The following is a 19,714-nucleotide window of genomic DNA, read 5'->3' as shown; positions in this document are numbered from 1 at the left end:
CTTTGCCGGGTTGCTGCGCTGTGGGAACCACCGCTTGAGGCTTCGTTGCGCTGCTGGCCGACTAAAATCCCTTATTTTGGCTGCTGGTCCCTTATTTTCAAATTTCAAGTTGACAGCTATGGGTAGGCAAAATTCACAAGCTGGGGTGTGAATATGCAACATTCCCCACCCTGCCTTACAAGGGAGAGCACCGGATCGCAGGAATTTGAGGAGGGGACAGGCGGGAGGGGGAAGCAGAGAGAATAAGCGCCTGAAAACTCCCCCATCCCCCAGCAAAGCTTTCGAAAAACACCACACGCTGGGGGCGAAGGCCGCTTTTGAAATCCACATGTCCTTTTAATGCCAGATACACTGAATTTCCCCCCAAGGTATTGTTTACAAAGGTAGCCGCATTTTACCTCTTGCCGGCAGGAAGGGGAGTTTGGGGGGTAGAGAAAAAGCGCTATCCTGAATATTAATTCTCAGAACGTTCGCCAACTTGCGGCCCGAAGGCGCTGCGTGGGAAAAATCCGAACTTGCAAGGTCTCCCCCCGCCTTCGCTCGTTGTAAATCGCCTCTTTGCCAAATCGAATCGACAGACATGCACAGAAACACAAACATACAGGGGGTGTTTGTTTGAAGGCAGGCGCCCCAGCTTTTCACGAAAGCCCGACAGCGACTAGTCCCCAAGAGCGGTGCGAAGCTCAACATTGCTTTCTAACCACGGGGCACACGAACTCAACATGGCACGCTCTCTTAACAGAGGCAGACGAGAGAGATGATGGTGAGAGAAAAAGACGAGAAAGGAGGTTCTTCACTGGGATGCTTGCTCAGAAGTCGGCCCATCGATGGCTCTGCGCTATTCGCACTCGGCGCTCCCGCCGGAATTCCGGGGTTTAAAAACCCCTCCGAGATCCAGAAGCTTGCAGAGCCGAAGGTTCAGCCTCGCGGGGCTGCACTCCCGGCGCCCGTAACAACTGGGAGTCGGGAATCCAACATGTTTCCCGCATCCCTGACCCGAGAAGAGGTCTTCCCTGTTCTCAGAAAGAGGACGCCTCTTCTATGAACGACCAACCTCTTGCACGCAGCTGGGAATGGCGATTCGCCGAGCCTCCCTGTTAAGTTTCCGGGTTTCCCGGCTACCGCCGTTCCTGACCGCTGATGCAACAGCTGGAAGCGGCTGCCAGTTCCACCCTGGTCTGGATTTAAGAGGCTTTGCCCCGCCGCTCTCAGGACAGAATGCCTCTTCCAGACAAGTGATCTTGAATGTTTGTGGGGGTTTTTTAGCAAGGATGTGTTGCTAGACTGCATCCGCCACCCTTGAGCAGCGATTTGGGTAGGGAGGCATTGTTATTTCTGGGCAAAAGCACCCCAGACGCATGGGGGGGGCGCGCGAATAAGAGCACCGGGTAATCGTGCCTCCGTGTTTGTTGCTTTTTAAAATCACAGGCACTAGTCTCTTCCCGCACGCTCACAAGTGCTGGTTTCGCCCCAGAGCAAAAGAGACGGGGGGGGGGGGAAGTGGAGGGGGGAGGGAAAACAAGAGCAGGCATTTCGGCTGCGTCTGACAAGTGCGCCCCCCCCCCCCCAGGATTGAAACAACCTCATTCCTATCTTTTTGAAAAACAGGCCGCAAGATATACATCTTATAGTTACTCTTATAGTTATTGGTCCAGAGGTTCCCTCACAAATAACATCCGATAACATTCACACTCAGATATTTAATAAAGGATCTTTTGAGGGTGTCCCCCCCCCAACCTCTGAATATCTCTTCTTTTTTTTGACACATCGCCCCACTCCCTCCCTGCCCCCCCACCCCGAGATGACGGCCCGAGGTCCCATGCAGGCCAGTTTAGTGGTTCTCCACCCCAAAGCACAGTCTTTTGTTCCGTGGTCCCGTTTTCTTTTCTACCGTATCCTGGTGAAGAGATTAAGAACCGACACGGACTCCTGAAAGGAAGGAGAAGGGATGGTTAGCGGGCGTGTCGCGTTCCCTCTGCGGCTCCTTGCCAAGGGCTTGGGACGAGAGGATGCTCGTCTGAAGGGACAGGTTACCCAAAACTGACTGTGTAGTCACCCCAACTAGTAAAGGTACCCCTGCCCGTACGGGCCAGTCTTGACAGACTCTGGGGTTGTGCGCCCATCTCACTCAAGAGGCCGGGGACCAGCGCTGTCCGCAGACACTTCCGGGTCACGTGGCCAGCGTGACATCGCTGCTCTGGCGAGCCAGAGCTGCACACAGAAACACCATTTACCTTCCCGCTAGTAAGCGGTCCCTATTTATCTACTTGCACCCGGGAGTGCTTTCGAACTGCTAGGTTGGCAGGCACTGGGACCGAAAGACGGGAGCTCACCCCACCACGGGGATTCGAACCGCTGACCTTTCGATCGGCAAGCCCTAGGCGATGAGGCTTTTACCCACAGCGCCACCCGCGTCCCTATAGTCACCCCAGCTAGGCCCCCCCAAACTTCCAAAAATTCTTTCTTTGAGGATTCATTAGCTAAAAATGCCTTAGCTTGAGCTGTATAGCTGTACAGTGGTACCTCGCAAGACGAATGCCTCGCAAGACGGAAAACTCGCAAGACGATAGGGTTTTTTGTTTTTTTGAGCTGCTTCGCCAGACGAATTTCCCTATGGGCTTGCTTCGCAAGACGGAAACGTCTTGCAAGTTTGTTTCCTTTTTCTTAACACCGTTAATACAGTTGCGACTTGACTTCGAGGAGCAACTCATAGAACGCGGTGTGGTAGCCTTTTTTGAGGTTTTTGAAGACTTTGGTGATTTTTGAAGCTTTCCCGAAACTTTCCCGACACCGTGCTTCGCAAGGCGAAAAAAATCGCAAGACGACAAAACTCGCGGAACGAATTAATTTCGTCTTGCGAGGCACCACTGTATAAAACGAAGTAGCTGAATAAACAAAGCCTTCTCCTCTTCTCAGTCCACGAAGGCGTAATAGATGGCCTTGTCTCCCTTACCTTGGTGGAGCGGGTTTTGCTGAAGACGTTCCAAAACCTCAGCGTCTCGTCCCCGGCGCCCGTCACGATGGCCTCGCCGTCGGGTGACATTGCCTGCAGAAGGGAAGGAGCGGGGTCAGTGGCAGAGCACGTCGTGGAAATCAGGCTCTCCCCATTCAAGCCCATGAGGACTAACACCTTAACTTTAGATTTTGGGGAACGCGCCCCCCCCCCCCGCCTGAAACCCCGGAAAGCCATTGCCAGCCAGGGCAGACGATACGGGGACAGGTGGGCACAATGGTCTGATTCTGCATAAAGCTTTTCTGCAGAGACGCATACCCCTAATCATTTTGCTTGGCCTCATTGAGGGGCCGTATTTCAATATGAGTAGGGAAATGAGAGTACCCCTCAACACTATATACGTATTAAATTTTCTGTACTGCAATTTAGAATACACATTTAAACTTCCTTAAAATATAAATGACTTCCCTTCTTCTCTTTCCATGGTTCATTTTGCATATCCTAATTCCCTGCAGGTCCAGTCGTGGCCGACTCTGGGGTTGCAGCGCTCATCTCGTTTTACTGACCGAGGGAGCCGGCGTACAGCTTCCGGGTCATGTGGCCAGCAGGACTAAGCCGCTTCTGGCGAACCAGAGCAGCGCACGGAAACACCGTTTACCTTCCCGCCGGAGCGGTACCTATTTATCTACTTGCACTTTGGCGTGCTTTCGAACTGCTAGGTGGGCAGGAGCAGGGACCGAGCAACGGGAGCTCACCCCGTCGTGGGTATTCGAACCGCCGACCTTCTGATCGGCAAGCCCTAGGCTCTGTGGTTTAACCCATAGTTTACCCTGTGCTTAATTAGTTTTGGTAGTTTAACTTTGTCCCCACGTGGGGTTTCTTGAAATGCTCAGAGGAAATCTGATTGGTTCTTACGAACACTCTGTAAAAAGTTCTTTTGTGAATAAAACGACCTGGGCCCAAGGGTGGAGACAGAGATTATTATACGGACCCTTCCCAGAGTCTTGCTGGTTCAAGCCTCTGTGTGTATTCTTATTAATCAGAGTTCAATCCTTCCCTTCGCTTTGGGAACAGATCCCTGGCAGGGAATGTTTCTGGGAAGGAGGGAGGTTGCTGCAAAGCATGGACACCACCTAAAAAAGCTACCCAGTCTGCCTCAGATTTTGGAGCTGCTTTCGCATTCAAAATACCCTAGAACGGAGGAAAAAGAAAACAGCGAACAACAACAATGCATGCATAAGCAGCAGGCCAAAAAGGATTCCACAGAGAGGGGTTTATTTTTGGAGGGGGGGACAGTTACTCACCAGGTAGAGGACTCTGTAAGAATGCCCGGTTAGCTTTGCGACTTGAGTCAAGGACGGGTATTTCCAGACGAGGATTTGGTTCTGAGAGTATCCGTGAGTGCTCACCTAGAGAGAAAGAGAGAGAGAGAGAGAGAGAGAGAGAGAGAGATGGATGAGTATGTGGACTTCAAAATGGAAAGCGTAATGCTGTTGGGTCAACAACTCCTCAAAAGATTCCATCAACGGTGTCTCTGGAAATTTTTACGCATCACCTGGGAAGACAGGCAAACTAAGGCCAGTGTACTGGAAGAAGCAAAGATCGCCAGTGTTGAAGCGATGATTCTAAAACATCCACTTCGTTGGGCGGGTCATGTTGTGCGGATGCCTGATGATCGTCTTCCAAAGCAACTACATTGGTACCTCGGGTTAAGAACCTCGCAGTTCAAGAGTACGTCAAAGTGCAAGTAGATCAATAGGCACCGCTCCAGCGGGAAGGTAAACGGCATTTCCGTGCGCTGCTCTGGTTCACCAGAAGCGGCTTAGTCCTGCTGGCCACATGACCCGGAAGCTGTACGCCGGCTCCCTCGGCCAGTAAAGCGAGATGAGCACCGCAACCCCAGAGTCGGCCATGACAGGACCTAATGGTCAGGGGTCCCTTTATCTTTAAGTTACTAGGGAAATAAAGTGGCAGCCCTCCAGGGCTCCCTTACCAGCTCGTTGGCGTGCTTGGACCAGGCGAGGTTGCAGACTTGTGACCCGGTGTCAATGCACTGCAGAGGCTGTCCGGTCAGCGTGTTCCAGAAACGTATACAGCGGTCCGCCGTCCCGCCGCCGGAAGCCAGCAGCCCGTGCTGGTGAGGGGACCAGGCGATCGCCTTGACGGCTGCAAGGTGCTCTGTGTACTGCTGGACTGGGCTGAGGCTGGAGTGGTTCCACACGAGGAGCTGCGAGGGAGAGAGAAGGATCCGTCACCGGCAGCCCCGTTTTTCGGGCAGGGGGTGCCAGAGCTACGGAGTTTTGTCTGAGACCCTCCCCTGCCTGCGCACTGTCTCAACAGAGTGGTGCATGCTCTGGTTATCTCCCGCTTGGACTACTGCCATGCGCTCTCCGTGGGGCTGTCTTGGAAGGTGATCCGGAAACTGCAACTAATCCAGAATGCGGCAGCCAGACTGGGGACTGGGAGCAGCCACCGAGACCATATAACACCGGTCCTGAAAGACCTACACTGGCTCCCAGGACGTTTCTGAGCCCAATTCAAAGTGTTGGTGCTGACTTTGAAAGCCCTAAATGGCCCAGTATCCCTGAAGGAGCCTCTCCACCCCCATAGTCCGAAAATTCCATCATATTATTATTATTATTATTATTACCTTGTTGTCGTTCCCTCCGGACGCGAGGAGCTGGTGGTCCGTCGACCACTTGAGCCCGCAGACCTCCTGCCTGTGGCCTTGGAGGCGGCGCTCGGACTGAAGGGGGGGCGTTCGGATATCTCTCTGCAGAATCATCCGGTCCCGGCTGCCGGAAGAGAGTTGGTCCGCGTTCCACGCCAGGGCACCTGGAGCATTGAGAATAATAATAAATGAATAAATTAAATTAATTAATTAATAATAATAATAATAAATTTTATTTATATCCCGCCCTCTCCAGACGAAGCCGGGCTCAGGGCAGCTAACAACAATAAGATAGTACAACATTCTAAAATCATTTCATTATAAAATTAATTCAAATCAAATTGATGGCAACCATTGGGCTAAAGTTCTGTGAAGATTGCAAAAGCAGGGAGTCAGGTTGCGCCCTGACCAAAAATTCTTTCCTTTATTCCCCCCCCCCCCAAAAAAAATCTAGGTGCATCCTATGGGCCGGTGCGTCCTATACATTGCAATGGTAAAATGCCATCAACAGGCGTCCTTTGAGAGATTGTTTTTCCGGAGGATTTCCTTACCTACTCTGGCTGTGTGGCCTTCCAGCATGGAGAGCTTCTTGCCGGCTCCGGCGTCCCAGATCTGTACAAAGCCCTTGTGGGTCCCGACCGCCACCAAGTTGCCCTAATCGGGGAGAAGGGATGCATCATCAATCTTTATTACGGCCCAGAGACCCAACAAATCATTACAAAGCAATACACAATTCATACAGCCTACCTCCAGGTTAAACAAGCATTTTGTTCAGAATATAGGGGTTATTTGTTATTGCAACCACCGATAAAAACTTGGCCACTGCTAATGTTCTAGCGGTTGTCCGGTCTTCCAATAGGAACCTGACATAGCGAGCCTCTGATTTTCCCGGGAAAGGGACCAGCAAGGGTAGTATCAGTTCAGCCCTGGCTTGCTCGTATTTCGCACAGTGCAGCAAAATATGTTTTATGGAATTGATGTCTTGAGCACACGAGCAAAGTCTGTCCTGGTAGGGAACTCCTCTCAACGCTGCAGAAGGAAAGATGTTTAGTCTGGCTTTGGTGAAAAGCCTTCGATAGGTTGGTACTGTCAGGTTTTTAATGTAAGGTGCTAACTTCAAGACATGCCCATATTGTACTCCTACTGCCAGCGGACTACAGACTGCGTGTGATCGAGATCGCAAGTCACTGTGTGCATTAGCCCATAATCTTTGCTTTAACATCTTTAGGGCGCCTTCATAACCCAGGTAATACAGTTGGGGGGTGACAGACCAATAGAGGTGGCTTTTTTAGCCATGGGTTTCTGCCATTTGCTGACAAATTCCTCATTGGTCAGGTGTTGGTACAAACCCTTCCCTAGATCAAACACTAAAATCCTGAGCCCATGTTTTAGGGCAGCCCAAAATGCTCTAGTTGAAATTGGGCATTCACCAGCTTGTAACAGAAGTATGGAGTTGGGGACACAGTTGGGTACCTGCAGCAGAGATCGTAGAAATTTTGCCGGAAATCCACCTAGCTTTGGCAGGTCCCCATTATGCCAGAGAAGGGATGCAAGGGTGAGAACCTCCGAGAGCCTGGTGGAAAGCTTTGGAGGGCCACATTCAGCCCTGGAACAAAGGGTCGCCCCCCCCCCAGCCTCGCCATCGCAGCCCTGCCTGCCATGCGCCACCGCTGCGCTTCGGCGGAAACCCGACGGCGTACTCACCCGCTCTGACCACCCGACCGAGGTAACGGAATCGCCTTCCACGGAGAGGTCGCACAGCCGGGTCACCTTGGGAGAAAGAGAGGAGACGGGGAAGAAAGATTGAGAAAAAAGGAGAGGGCACTGGGAGGGAGAGGAGGAGAGGCCGTTGACGTCGTAGGCCTCCCACAAGCAGCCTCGTCCCCAGCAAGGAAGCATAAGATGATAATAGAATCATAGAATCATAGAGTTGGAATAGACCACAAGGGCCATCGAGTCCAACCCCCTGCCAAGCAGGAAACACCATCAGAGCACTCCTGACATATGAATAATAAGAATAAGAGTTTCATTCTACATAAGAGCCTGCCTGCTGGATCTGGGCAACAGCCCACCAACTGCTAAAGGTAAAGGTAAAGGGACCCCTGACCGTTAGGTCCAGTCATGGCCGACTCTGGGGTTGCGGCGCTCATCTCGCTTTACTGACTGAGGGAGCCGGCGTACAGCTTCCGGGTCATGTGGCCAGCAGGACTAAGCCGCTTCTGGCAAACCAGAGCAGCGCACGGAAACGCCCTTTACCTTCCTGCCGGAGTGGTACCTATTTATCTACTTGCACTTTGACATGCTTTCGAACTGCTAAGTGGGCAGGAGCAGGGACCGAGCAACGGGAGCTCACCCCGTCATTGCGGGGATTCGAACCGCCGACCTTCTGATCGGCAAGCCCTAGGCTCAGTGGTTTACCCCACAGCTCCACCAACTGCTAGAAACGCCTCTTTCCTTTATTTTTGAAAATTAAAAAGGGGAAGAACACTTTCGCACCTAAGCAGGTTTGATTAAAATATATATATAGTGGAACCTCAGTTTTCGAGCGTCTCGGGAGCTGAATGTTTCGGTTTTCAAATTCTGGAAACCCAGAAGTAATTGCTGCTGTTTTCAAACGTGCCTCGGAAGTCGAACGACTCCCAAGGCGCCTTTCTCGATTTCCTCACTGGAATCTTTTGGCCACCCATTGTGCCTCAGTTGTCGGACGTTCGGAAGTCGAACGGTCTTCCAGAACGGATTACGTTTGACGACCGCGGTTCCACTGTGTGTGTGTGTGTGTGTGTGTGTGTGTGTGTGTGTGTGTGTATATATACACACACACACACACACACACACACACGCTGCGCAGAGTTCATCTGCTATTGGGAAGAACCCTCAATTTGTAGGCAGGAGTCGCTATTTGGGGACACGCTCCCTCTAGAAAGCCTCTGGAGCAGGGACTCCTGCAGAGAAGCAACAGGCAGACTCGGCCGAGGGATGGAAGATTTTGCCGGGCCTCCCGTTAAGAGGTCAAGTCGAAAGAGGCGAGAGGAAGGCATTCTTATGTTATCCAACACCATGTCTCTGGAAAGGGCAAGTTTTTCTTCCAATAGCTGTTTTTTTGTTTGTTTCATAATCAGTGCCGAATTAACGTACAGTGGTATCTCGGGTTAAGTACTTAATTCGTTCCGGAGGTCCGTTCTTAACCTGAAACTGTGCTTAACCTGAAGCACTACTTTAGCTAGTGGGGCCTCCCGCTGTTGCCGCCCAATTTCTGTTTCCATCCTGAAGCAAAGTTCTTAACCCAAGATACTATTTCTGGGTTAGCATAGTCTGTAACCTGAAGCGTCTGTAACCTGAAGCGTATGTAACCCAACGTACCACTGTATAGGCTAAACAAGCTCTAGCTTAGGGATCCACTGTCTTGGGCCCCCCAAAAACATTAAAGGGAAAAATATTGGATGTACATTTCCAAAATATAAGACAAGAAATAAAACAAAACTTACATACAACAACAGTGTTTTGTGTTGTGTAGGCTCCTAGGATGTAAGTCATGGGCCCCGCCTGCTCCCAAAAATATCATTGCTTTGCTCATTTCTGTATACAGTGGTACCTCGGGTTAAATACTTAATTCGTTCCGGAGGTCCGTTCTTAACCTGAAACTGTTCTTAACCTGAAGACCACTTTAGCTAATGGGGCCTCCTGCTGCCGCTGTGCGGCCGTTGCACGATTTCAGTTCTCATCCTGAAGCAAAATTCTTAACTCGAGGTACTATTTCTGGGTTAGTGGAGTCTGTAACCTGAAGAGTATGTAACCTGAAGCGTATGTAACCCAAGGTATCACTGCATACGGTGGTACCTTGTATTTATACAATTGTATTTCAGTTCAACATTTACTTTGATAAAATACATATTTTGTGATGTACAAGTGGCTTGAGATACCTTGTTAGGTCCATAAATGACCATACAGCATAGATTCAACACAAAAAGCAGCGACAATTTGTTGTGGACAAAGGACAGCTGGGCATAGAAAGGGCCCCATTACCTTCAGTAGCTTAGGGCCTCAGCAAACCTAAATCCGGCCCTGTTCGTGACGTAAGAAAATAAGGACTTTACCTGGCTGGTACAGGCACTCCACAGGTAGACACACGTTCCGAGCCCGACGCTGAGAACGTTAAGGGACGACCAGTCGACCAGGTTTAGGTAGAAGTCGTCTTGCAATTCCGGGGCATCTAATACTTTGAACGGGATCTTGGAGATTTTCCTCGTGGGCTTCCGAGGAGACCGTAGCAGCTTTTGGCTGTTTCGGCCGCATGGGAAATTGGGGAAGAGGAAGAAGGAGGTGTGAAGAGGGAGGAAGCATTATTATTCCCTCCAAACAGGGTGGATTTGATTTAAATCAAATCGATCTAAATCAAATCGGCCTAAATCATTTTCTCTTTCAAACCGGGCGGCTGCAGAGTCGGTGGTTTGGCTATATATACCGCTAAGCCACAGTCATGTGGCCAGCAGGACTAAGCCGCTTCTGGCGAACCAGAGCAGCGCACGGAAACGCTGTTTACCTTCCCACCAGAGTGGTACCTATTGATCTACTTGCACTTTGACGTGCTTTTGAACTGCTAGGTGGGCAGGAGCAGGGACCGAGCAACGGGAGCTCACCCCGTCATTGCGGGGATTCGATCCGCCAACCTTCTGATCAGCAAGCCCTAGGCTCTGTGGTTTAACCCACAGCGCCACCCGCATCCCTTGGGATAGTTCCTGGGAAACCTCAATTAGAAAGGGAACCTACTTAAGGACTCTATACAGGCTCTTGGGTACCCCATTAAGGGAAAAGGAGTATTTTTCTTATAACATCCCCTGCAGGAAAACCTTCACCCTGCATTGTTCTGTTTCCTAAAACACTTCGCTAAAAAGGGAGCCCAAACCTTTTGTTGCTGACGGGCGAGAGCGAATAGGGGGAGACCTCGTTGCCGTCGTCCGGGCTGGAGCGTTTCGTGGTGAGGGAGTACTGGACGGGCGAGAAGGCAGCACACACATTAAACCCAACATAAAGCTCAAACTGTTCTAAAGGAATAAAAAACCCATATTATTAAACAGGCAGCACTAAGGCATCCCACCCACAGGAGGGAAGCACAGATTATTAAATTCCAAAACCCTGGCGGAAAAAGGAATTAATTTTCTTTTCTTTGCCTGGCGCCTATAAAGATATGAGGGCAACCATGGCGTGCCTCTCCAGGGATGGCTGTCTGCAAGCAGGGAGCCACCACTGAGAAGGCCCTGTAGATACCCTACGCACCTCCATTGAACAACCCACGAAGGGCCTTGAGTGTTGAGCAAAGGGTTCAACAACAACAACAACAACACGGGTCTTGAAAGACCTACATTGGCTCCCAGGACGTTTCCGAGCACAATTCAAAGTGTTGGTGCTGACCATTCAAGCCCTAAACAGCCCAGTATACCTGAAGGAGCGTCTCCACCCCCATCGTCCAGCCCGGACACTGAGGTCCAGCGCCGAGGGCCTTCTGGCAGTTCCTTCCTTGCGAGAAGTGAGGTTACAGGGAACCAGGCAGAGGGCCTTCTCGGTGGTGGCGCCCTCCCATCAGATGTCAAGGAAATAAGCAACTATCTGACTTTTAGAAGACATCTTAAGGCAGCCCTGTTTAGGGAAGCTTTTAATGATTGATGTTTTGATGTATTTTTAATCTTTTGTTGGAAGCCGCCCAGAGTGGCTGGGGAAACCCAGCCAGATGGGCAGGGCATAAATTATTATAATTATTATTATTATTATTATTATTATACCTTGCCCATCTGGCTTGGTTTCCCCAGCCACTCTGGGCGGCTCCCGACAGAATATTAAAAGCACGATAAAACGCCAAACATTAAAAGCTTCCCTAAACAGGGCTGCCTTCAGATGCCTTCTAAAAGCCAGGTAGTTGTTTATTTCCTTCACATCTGATGGGAGAGCAGAATAAACTCTTTCTTGGAATCAACCTCGGCGTCATTTGACTTCCTTCCTCCCGTCTGGGAGCATCGCAGACCCAATTGGTGAACTCCAATAAGGCTACAGGTCATGTCCGGAAGGGGACTGCCTGGGAGCGTTTCCGACCGAAGGGTGAGCCCCTTCAGAGTCAGCAGACGAAATGGAAAAAAACAAATACCGTGAAAAGGCTCTTTTTTTCCGGCGTGGAGGGCTGGAGCCTCCTGTCTTCCGTCTGGGGGTCTTGCACTTTCTCGATTCCGGCTCCCAAGAGCTCGTTTTTTAGCAAGGCTGAGTACGCAAGGCCATCTGCGGGGTTGAGAGAAGCGGGAGACCTTGAAGCCAAGCCTCGTTTAAAATTAAAATAAAAACAGCAACGCAAGGTGCCTGCCTTTCCCTTGCTTAAAGAGCCTTTTTAAAGCACCATGATCTGGACACAAGGGTATACGTTTACACGACAAAAGCATTTACTAATGATTTTTTAAAAATAATAATAATAAAAATCGGATTTTATTTACATCCGATTTTTTAAAAATTTAACTCAGATCTTTTTAATCTGAATCGGATTTTTAAAATAAAATGCTTTTGGAGGAACAATCTTTCTGAAAATTTTCCATTTAAGTTCCATTGTAGTCCAACGATCAAAGAGGGGTGATAACCTCATTCCTCAAGCCTTTATAAAGAGGGCAAGCCAGAAGGGCGTGCGCCACCGATTCGGGACTGCCGTCTCCGCAGGGACGTTTTTCGTGTGGGATCTGTTGGAATCGAGTCCAGCCCAGGGCAATACATTCGATCTTGCGAGGGTAAAAGCGCATCTATATTTTGGAATTTTATGCAGATAGGGTGCCAGAGAGTCCAAAGGGGAAGGTGGAAAGTAGTTACAACCGCAGCAAACAGGAGTACCGAGTCAATGAGGAGAGGCAGAATAAAGAGATAGTCTTTTGTGGGCTGGTGGTGAAGCAACAAGGAGTCTTTATAGACACTAAGAAATCTATTATGGCATAATCTGATGACATGGACTGCAGCGTGTGAAAGCTAAGCCAAAACAACACGGCAGTTATTTTGCTTCGAGGGACCCTCCTCTTTTCGCTGAACGGAAATAAACCTTGCAGTCTACCCAAACACAGAACACAGAGGCATAATAATAATAAATATTATTATTAATAATAATAATAATAATTTTTAAGAGGCAAGTGTTCAGGTCTACCTTTGCCGTTATCCGAAGTTGCGTCCTTTGCTTTTCTGTTTTGACTCGGGGACTTTTCATTTTCCTGCGAAGAGTAGAAAAAGAGCGCTTGTCTGATGGTGCAAATCATTTTTCTGGGGTTGCGGCGCTCATCTCGCTTTACTGGCCGAGGGAGCCGGCGTACAGCTTCCGGGTCATGTGGCCAGCAGGACTAAGCCGCTTCTGCCGAACCAGAGCAGCGCACGGAAACGCTGTTTACCTTCCCGCCGGAGTGGTACCTATTTATCTACTTGCACTGGTGTGCTTTCGAACTGCTAGGTTGGCAGGAGCAGGGACCGAGCAACGGGAGCTCACCCCGTCATCGCGGGGATTCGAACCGCTGACCTTCTGATCGGCAAGTCCTAGGCTCTGTGGTTTAACCCACAGTGCCTCCCGCGTCCCGTATATGTATAATAAATGTTCATAAATGTACAAGGCAAACACATGTGTTAAGTATATAAACCACGTGTCTGCAATATTACAGCAAACCCACAGCACCACCCATGTCCCTAATCAATCAATGTACCGTACTATAAAATAAATACAATAGTATCCGGTTTGAGAACCAAGGTACCACTGTAAAAAAAAAAGAAACAGCCAAGGGCGCTTCCTTGTGACACTCACGTTTATCCTGTGGAAACTGATGCTCCAATTTGCCCCGGCTCGGGACGGGATGAACCTGTCGCCATGCTTGCTGGGAGACGACACGGGGGAATTCGAAGGCGTCAGGGTCCTCCTCATGTCAGCAACCTGAAATTTGTGGGTGTTTGTGGGTGTCGGGTCAAGAAATGAGGCAACAGAGAAACACTCCCCCGTCATCAGAAGAGAGACCACCGTCGTTTCAACTTGGAACGGAGTTTCTTTAAGCTTTTAGATTTACTGCTTTTCTAACCCATACACCCCAACACCTGCCCTCTGAGAAACTAGTAGGTTCTTCCTCTTTCCCTCCATTCTGTGGCGCCCAGGGTGGATAAAAATCAATGTTTTCTTTATTTAAATTGATTACATTTTCAAAAATCAGATTTTTTGGAAGGAAAAATCTTTCTAAAGGTTTTCTGTTTAAGTTACATTACAGTCCAAAGGCTATTCATCAGGAAATAAGATTTTGTTTGTGTGCTGCAACTCAGTTGTTGTTTTCTATTGTTTAACCACATCCGTTAACAAACATGGATACATATGCTGTAATGTTATTGTTTCAGTTAAATAAATAGTTTAAATTGTTATTAAGGAAATGATTGCTTTTCTGCTTCTAATAAAGCACAGCGGAAAAGTTGCGTTATCAGAGCTCAGAGACACCATATTTCCAGGCAGGCAAAAACTGGTTCAAAGTTTTTCTAGGAAGACTTCCACGGCAGGTATAGGCAAACTCGGCCCTCCAAATGTTTTTGGGACTACAACTCCCATCATCCCTAGCTAGCAGGATCAGTGGTCAGGGATGATGGGAATTGTAGTCCAAAAACATCTGGAGGGCCGAGTTTGCTTATGCCTATTCTAGGGCAACACCATAAATTAAGGTAAGGTAAGGTAAGGTAAGGTAAGCATACCATATTGTGATTATTGCCATTATGCCAATTTAGGAACTGAATGGACTTTAATCTCCTGACCATCCATTGCACTTCGATTTCTCAGGACGTGTTGTGTTTGCATACGATGTGTTGGTCTATAGAATTACGCACTGCGAGATATTGTATGTTGAATTGTGTTTGAAACAGAAGTTACATAGCCCCAAAACAGCCTGTTAGGTTGTGTGTGTTGTTACCAGGATTGCATTTTACGTAACCTAGGGTTTAGTATTTTGAATTCTGGTGCTGGAGGAGACTCTTGAGAGTCCAATGGACTGCAAGAAGATCCAACCTCTCCATTCGGAAGGAAATCAGCCCTGAGTGCTCCCTGGAAGGACAGATGCTGAAGCTGAGGCTCCAAGACTTTGGTCACCTCAGGAGAAGAGAAGACTCCCTGGAAAAGACCCTGATGTTGGGAAAGATGGAGGGCACAAGGAGAAGGGGACGACTGAGGAAGAGATGGTTGGACAGTGTTCTCGAAGCTACCAGCATGAGTTTGACCAAACTGCGGGAGGGAGTGGAAGACAGGAGGGCCTGGCGTGCTCTGGTCCAGGGGGTCACGAAGAGTCGGACACGACTAAACAACAACAACACGGTTTAGTAGCGTTTTGCAAGACTTACGCAAGGCATCATGTTTTCATTCTGGATGTTGATTTGGCGGAGAAGGCGCCTTTCGTAGTCTTGATCCATGGTGGAAGCGGTCAAGGGGCGCAGGAGAGAGGGGAAGCCAAGTGCCTTATAACAGCCTCACGCCCTGAGTTCATGGAGAGCAGTGGGGTCCAGGGTGTGCTGTGGGGGGGGGGGGGAGAGGAAATAGGAAGGAGCACATTAAGGCAGAAGCTTGGGACCTCCAGGGGTGATCCAGTCCAACCCTCTGCAATGCAGGAATATACACTTTCCCATTTGGGTATTGAACCTGCAACCTTGACACCATAAGCACCATTTTCTTAACTATGCTCCAGTACACTGAGCGGCAAAGTCTCTCCTGTCTCACCATCATAATTTATTATTTTTACCCCGCCCATCCGGCTGGGTTTCCCCAGCCACTCTGGGCGGCTCCCAACAGAATATTAAAAACACAATAAAACATCAAACATTAAGAACGTCCCTAAACAGGGCTGCCTTCAGATGCCTTCTAAAAGTGAGGTAGTTGTTTCTTTCCTTGACATCTGACAGGAGGGCGTTGCACAGGGCGGGCGCCACCACCGAGAAGGCCCAGTTAAGTATGCAGAGGCAGTCCTCAGATTCAGGCATTCACAGACCAAAAGCAGCACCTTGAACTGAGCCCAGTAACTAACCAGAACCCAGTAATACTTTTATCATAGAACTGTAGAGTTGAGAGGGAAGTGAGGTTACAGGGAACCAGGCGGAGGGCCTTTTCGGTGGTGGCGCCCGCCCCGTGGAACGGCCTCCCATTCAGATGTCAAGGAAATCTCAAGGGGGGCGTCGCAGGGAGGGAACCGCCAGAAGGCCCTCGGAGATGGACCCTGGTGTCCGGGCTGGACGATGGGGGTGGAGACACTCCTTCGGGGATACTGGGCCATTTAGGGCTTTCAAGGTCAGCACCAACCCTTTGAATTGTGCTTGGAAACGTTGGTCCCTTTACCTTTATCCTCTGTAGCAGGGATACTTTGAACCCAATGAATGGCACCGGGGGGGGGGCGCTTTAAATGGACCATGGGCAGGGAAATAAATGGGAAGGGGGCGGCAGCAGCAGCAGCAGCCCCCCACTCTCAACTTCCTAACTGGGCCCTCCTCCAGCTGCTATCCGTTGTACATAACCTCCCATTGCATCAAAGCACAGAACCCCACAATTCCCCCTTTCACGGGGGGGGCACACACACACACACACAGAGATCAGACCCTCGCCACGGAAGAAATGGGGGTTTGCTGGCCTATAGATGGGGGGGGGTAATTAATAGGAAGGAAGGGAACCTCCAACTTCCCTATTAAGTCACCCCCAAAATGAAACACCTGCCTGCTGCAATAAAGTCTCTCCCCCCGACAGATCTACCACTTTTATGTTAAAGTAAAGGAAGCCCCCCCCCCACTTTGCTAATGCAACTGGGTGACCCACCTGCCTCCCTCCAGTGGACAGCCCCCCCCCAAAAAAAAAATATACGAAGCCTTCTTCCGTTACCTTAAAGCACAGACTCCCCCCCCCCAGTTGCAGGGGAGGAAAATGGGGAACAGGTAAAAGGAGACACAAGTTCTTTTTTTAACGGAGCACCCCCCCCCCGAAAAATAAACCCACCCGCCGAAATCCCAATTAGGTTCAGTCTCCCACCAAAGAGCGACCGCGATAACAGAACCCCCACTCCCCTTACAAGAAGCCCCATATGAAAGGGGTGCGATGTTTTCCTGCCCCCCCCTCGTCATCCGTTCATCCAAGTGTGTGTCCCCCCCCCAACTCTAGCCTGCCTCCCCTCCCCACAAAAGATACCTCAATAGTACTCCTCTCAATTGCTTTAAAGCAAGGCTCGTCCCCCCCCCTTAATAGCTTATCTGTCACATGAAAGGGAGGGGAGGGGGGAGGACTCCATTGCCCCCCCCATTGCTGCCCCATCTCTCCAGGGAGTTCCCCCCCCCCCATAACAGACCTCTTCTCCTATTGTATTCAATCACAGGCTCTCAATCCCTGGTTTGGGGAATTTGAGTGGTCTTCAAATCTGCCCCCCTCCCCAAAAAAATACCCAGACCTTCTCTTCACCCTATCAGCTCCACCTCACCCTTCCCATGACAGAAAAGGCAGGGAGGGGCCCTTCAATAGACACCCCCCCCATTTCCTTCTCATCCACTCACCTAATTAGTTCCTCCACCATCGCTCTCCGGAAGACACCTCCACATTATTATTAATAATAAAATTTATTACAGCCACCCCAAATGAAAGCACAGGCTCACCCTCCCCAATTTATTACAGCCCCCCCCCCCCGCATCCCAATTAAAGCACAGGCTCACCCTCTGCAACCCTGCTATGAGAAACCGGGGGGGGGGGGGACGATGACACACGGACATCTTCCAACCCCCCCCCACTCCAATCAACCATCTCCTCACCCAATTAGCAACCCCCCCAAAAAACCGCACACACCCCCAATAACACAGCAACCCCCCCGTATTAAATCACACCCCCCAAACCCTGCAGCTGGAAAAGAGGTGGGTAGAATAAATGGAAATTCCCACCCCCACCTCTGCACCCCCCAAAAAACATAACACCCTCCCCACTGATTTAAAGCCCCCCCCCCCATTACAGGAAAGTATTGAGAGGGGGCTGCCTTGTAATTCACCCCCTCCATATTAAAGCACACCCCAAACCCTGCTGCTGGAAATGGGGTGGTGAGAATGGAAATTCCACCCCCCACCTCTGCAACCGCCCCCCAAAAATAACACCCCTCCCCAGTGATTTAAAGCCCCCCCCCAAGTACAGGAAAGTGGGTATTGAGGGAGGGGGGCTGCCTTGTAATTCACCCCCCCTATTAAAGCACACCCCAACCCCCCCAGCCTCTTCCCTCTGAAGCTTTTCACCCCATAGACAACCCCCCCAAAATAACACCCCTCCCCACTGATTTAAAGCACCCCCCCCCCAATTACAGGAAAGCATTGAAGGAGAGGGGGGGCTGCCTTGTAACTCACCCCCCCACCCTCTTCCCTCTGAAGCTTCTCACCCCATAGAGGGAGGGGGGCTGCCTTGTAATTCACCCCCCCAACCCTCTTCCCTTTGAAGCTTCTCATCCCATAGACCCCCTAAAAAACACCCCTCCCCACTGATTTAAAGCACACAACCCCAATTACAGGAAAGCACTGAAGGAGAGGGGGGCTGCCTTGTCATTCACCCCCCCACCCTCTTCCCTCTGAAGCTTCTCACCCCATAGAGGGAGGGGGGCTGCCTTGTCATTCACCCACCCTCTTCCCTCTGAAGCTTCTCACCCCATAGAGGGGCTGCCTTGTAATTCACCCCCCACCCTCTGAAGCTTCTCACCCCATAGACCCCCCAAAAAACACCCTCCCCACTGATTTAAAGCACCCCCCCCCCCAATTACAGGAAAGCATTGAAGGAGAGGGGGGGCTGCCTTGTAACTCACCCCCCCACCCTCTTCCCTCTGAAGCTTCTCACCCCATAGAGGGAGGGGGGCTGCCTTGTAATTCACCCCCCCAACCCTCTTCCCTTTGAAGCTTCTCATCCCATAGACCCCCAAAAAACACCCCTCCCCACTGATTTAAAGCACACAACCCCAATTACAGGAAAGCACTGAAGGAGAGGGGGGCTGCCTTGTCATTCACCCCCCCACCCTCTTCCCTCTGAAGCTTCTCACCCCATAGAGGGAGGGGGGCTGCCTTGTCATTCACCCACCCTCTTCCCTCTGAAGCTTCTCACCCCATAGAGGGGCTGCCTTGTAATTCACCCCCCACCCTCTGAAGCTTCTCACCCCATAGACCCCCCAAAAAACACCCTCCCCACTGATTTAAAGCACCCCCCACCGCAATTACAGGAAAGCACTGAAGGAGAGGGGGGCTGCCTTGTCATTCACCCCCACACCCTCTTCCCTCTGAAGCTTCTCACCCCATAGACCACCCCCCCCATTTAAAAATAAGCTTCCCTCCATGGGGGGGGCGCACCCCCCCATAACCAATTGCATTAAAAATAGGCTCTTCTCTCCCCCCCCTTCCCATTCTGTTGCTGAAAATTATGGGGGGGCTTTCCTCTTCCTAACCCCCCCCTGAAAGTGGGGGGGAGGGGGAAAGGGGGGGCTGGGAGGCCATTAATTGAACCCGCCCCCCCCCCAGGTTCTCACCTGCCTTCATCCAGAGCCTTCCAATATGGCGTCGGTCTTGCTCTCTTCTGCCCTCGGCCCCGCCCACTCCTGACGCGAGGCCCCGCCCACCGCCCCGCCCACCGCGTCTCTCTCTATGGCTCTCCGAGAGCCCGGCGCGCGGGGCATCACGGGAAACCGGGCGCGCCGCGTCACCTCCCTCCCCGCCCCCCCGCGCTCTCCCATTGGCCCCGTTCGAATCAATACAAAAAAGAAAGAGCCAAGCGCTGCGGAGGGAGGCGGGGCGTGATGACGGAAGAAGAGCGCGTCGCCGTTGCCCCTGGCAACCCGCGGCCTAGCTGCGCCCCGCCGAGCCTGCCTCGCGTGGAAAAAACCAAAACAAAACGAATAAACTTAATAAAAAAATTTAAAACACCACACAAAACATAAAGTGGACGCAGGGAATGTGGGATGGGGCTTCCCAAGGAGACCATTTAATTTGTTTTAGAGCATTTTGGACGCATATACACACACAGGGCTGTTTTATAGATGTTTTTTCAGCCAAAAAAAGGTGTTTTTTTACATAACTGGTTGCAAAAG

At 50.6% G+C, this 19,714-nt stretch overlaps 1 protein-coding gene across 3 annotated transcripts; it reads right to left on the bottom strand.

Moving 5' to 3' along the window:
• Positions 1 to 312: 312 nt before the first annotated feature.
• Positions 313 to 19,268, bottom strand: FZR1 (fizzy and cell division cycle 20 related 1). Of its 3 annotated transcripts, none has more exons than XM_077921779.1 (14): positions 19,157 to 19,268; positions 14,988 to 15,155; positions 13,429 to 13,554; positions 12,787 to 12,850; positions 11,761 to 11,888; positions 10,528 to 10,661; positions 9,719 to 9,902; positions 7,329 to 7,394; positions 6,176 to 6,278; positions 5,604 to 5,788; positions 4,947 to 5,180; positions 4,258 to 4,362; positions 2,954 to 3,046; positions 313 to 1,929 (listed from the first exon to the last, which is right to left on the bottom strand). In XM_077921779.1, exons 2-14 carry the CDS (start codon positions 15,054 to 15,056, stop codon positions 1,888 to 1,890), a joined length of 1,533 nt encoding a protein of 510 aa, XP_077777905.1. In that variant the 5' UTR covers positions 15,057 to 15,155; positions 19,157 to 19,268; the 3' UTR covers positions 313 to 1,887. The 3 variants fall into 3 exon arrangements, with proteins under 3 accessions (XP_077777905.1, XP_028569502.1, XP_077777906.1); XM_028713669.2 differs by having other exon boundaries at positions 10,528 to 10,610; positions 19,157 to 19,267; XM_077921780.1 differs by having other exon boundaries at positions 19,161 to 19,243.
• Positions 19,269 to 19,714: the final 446 nt, after the last annotated feature.

This window comes from Podarcis muralis, chromosome 18 (genome assembly GCF_964188315.1).
Source record: "Podarcis muralis chromosome 18, rPodMur119.hap1.1, whole genome shotgun sequence".
NCBI classification, from domain to species: domain Eukaryota; kingdom Metazoa; phylum Chordata; class Lepidosauria; order Squamata; family Lacertidae; genus Podarcis; species Podarcis muralis.
Note: the sequence above shows the minus strand (reverse complement) of the source record. Positions and strands in the feature narration are given on the sequence as shown.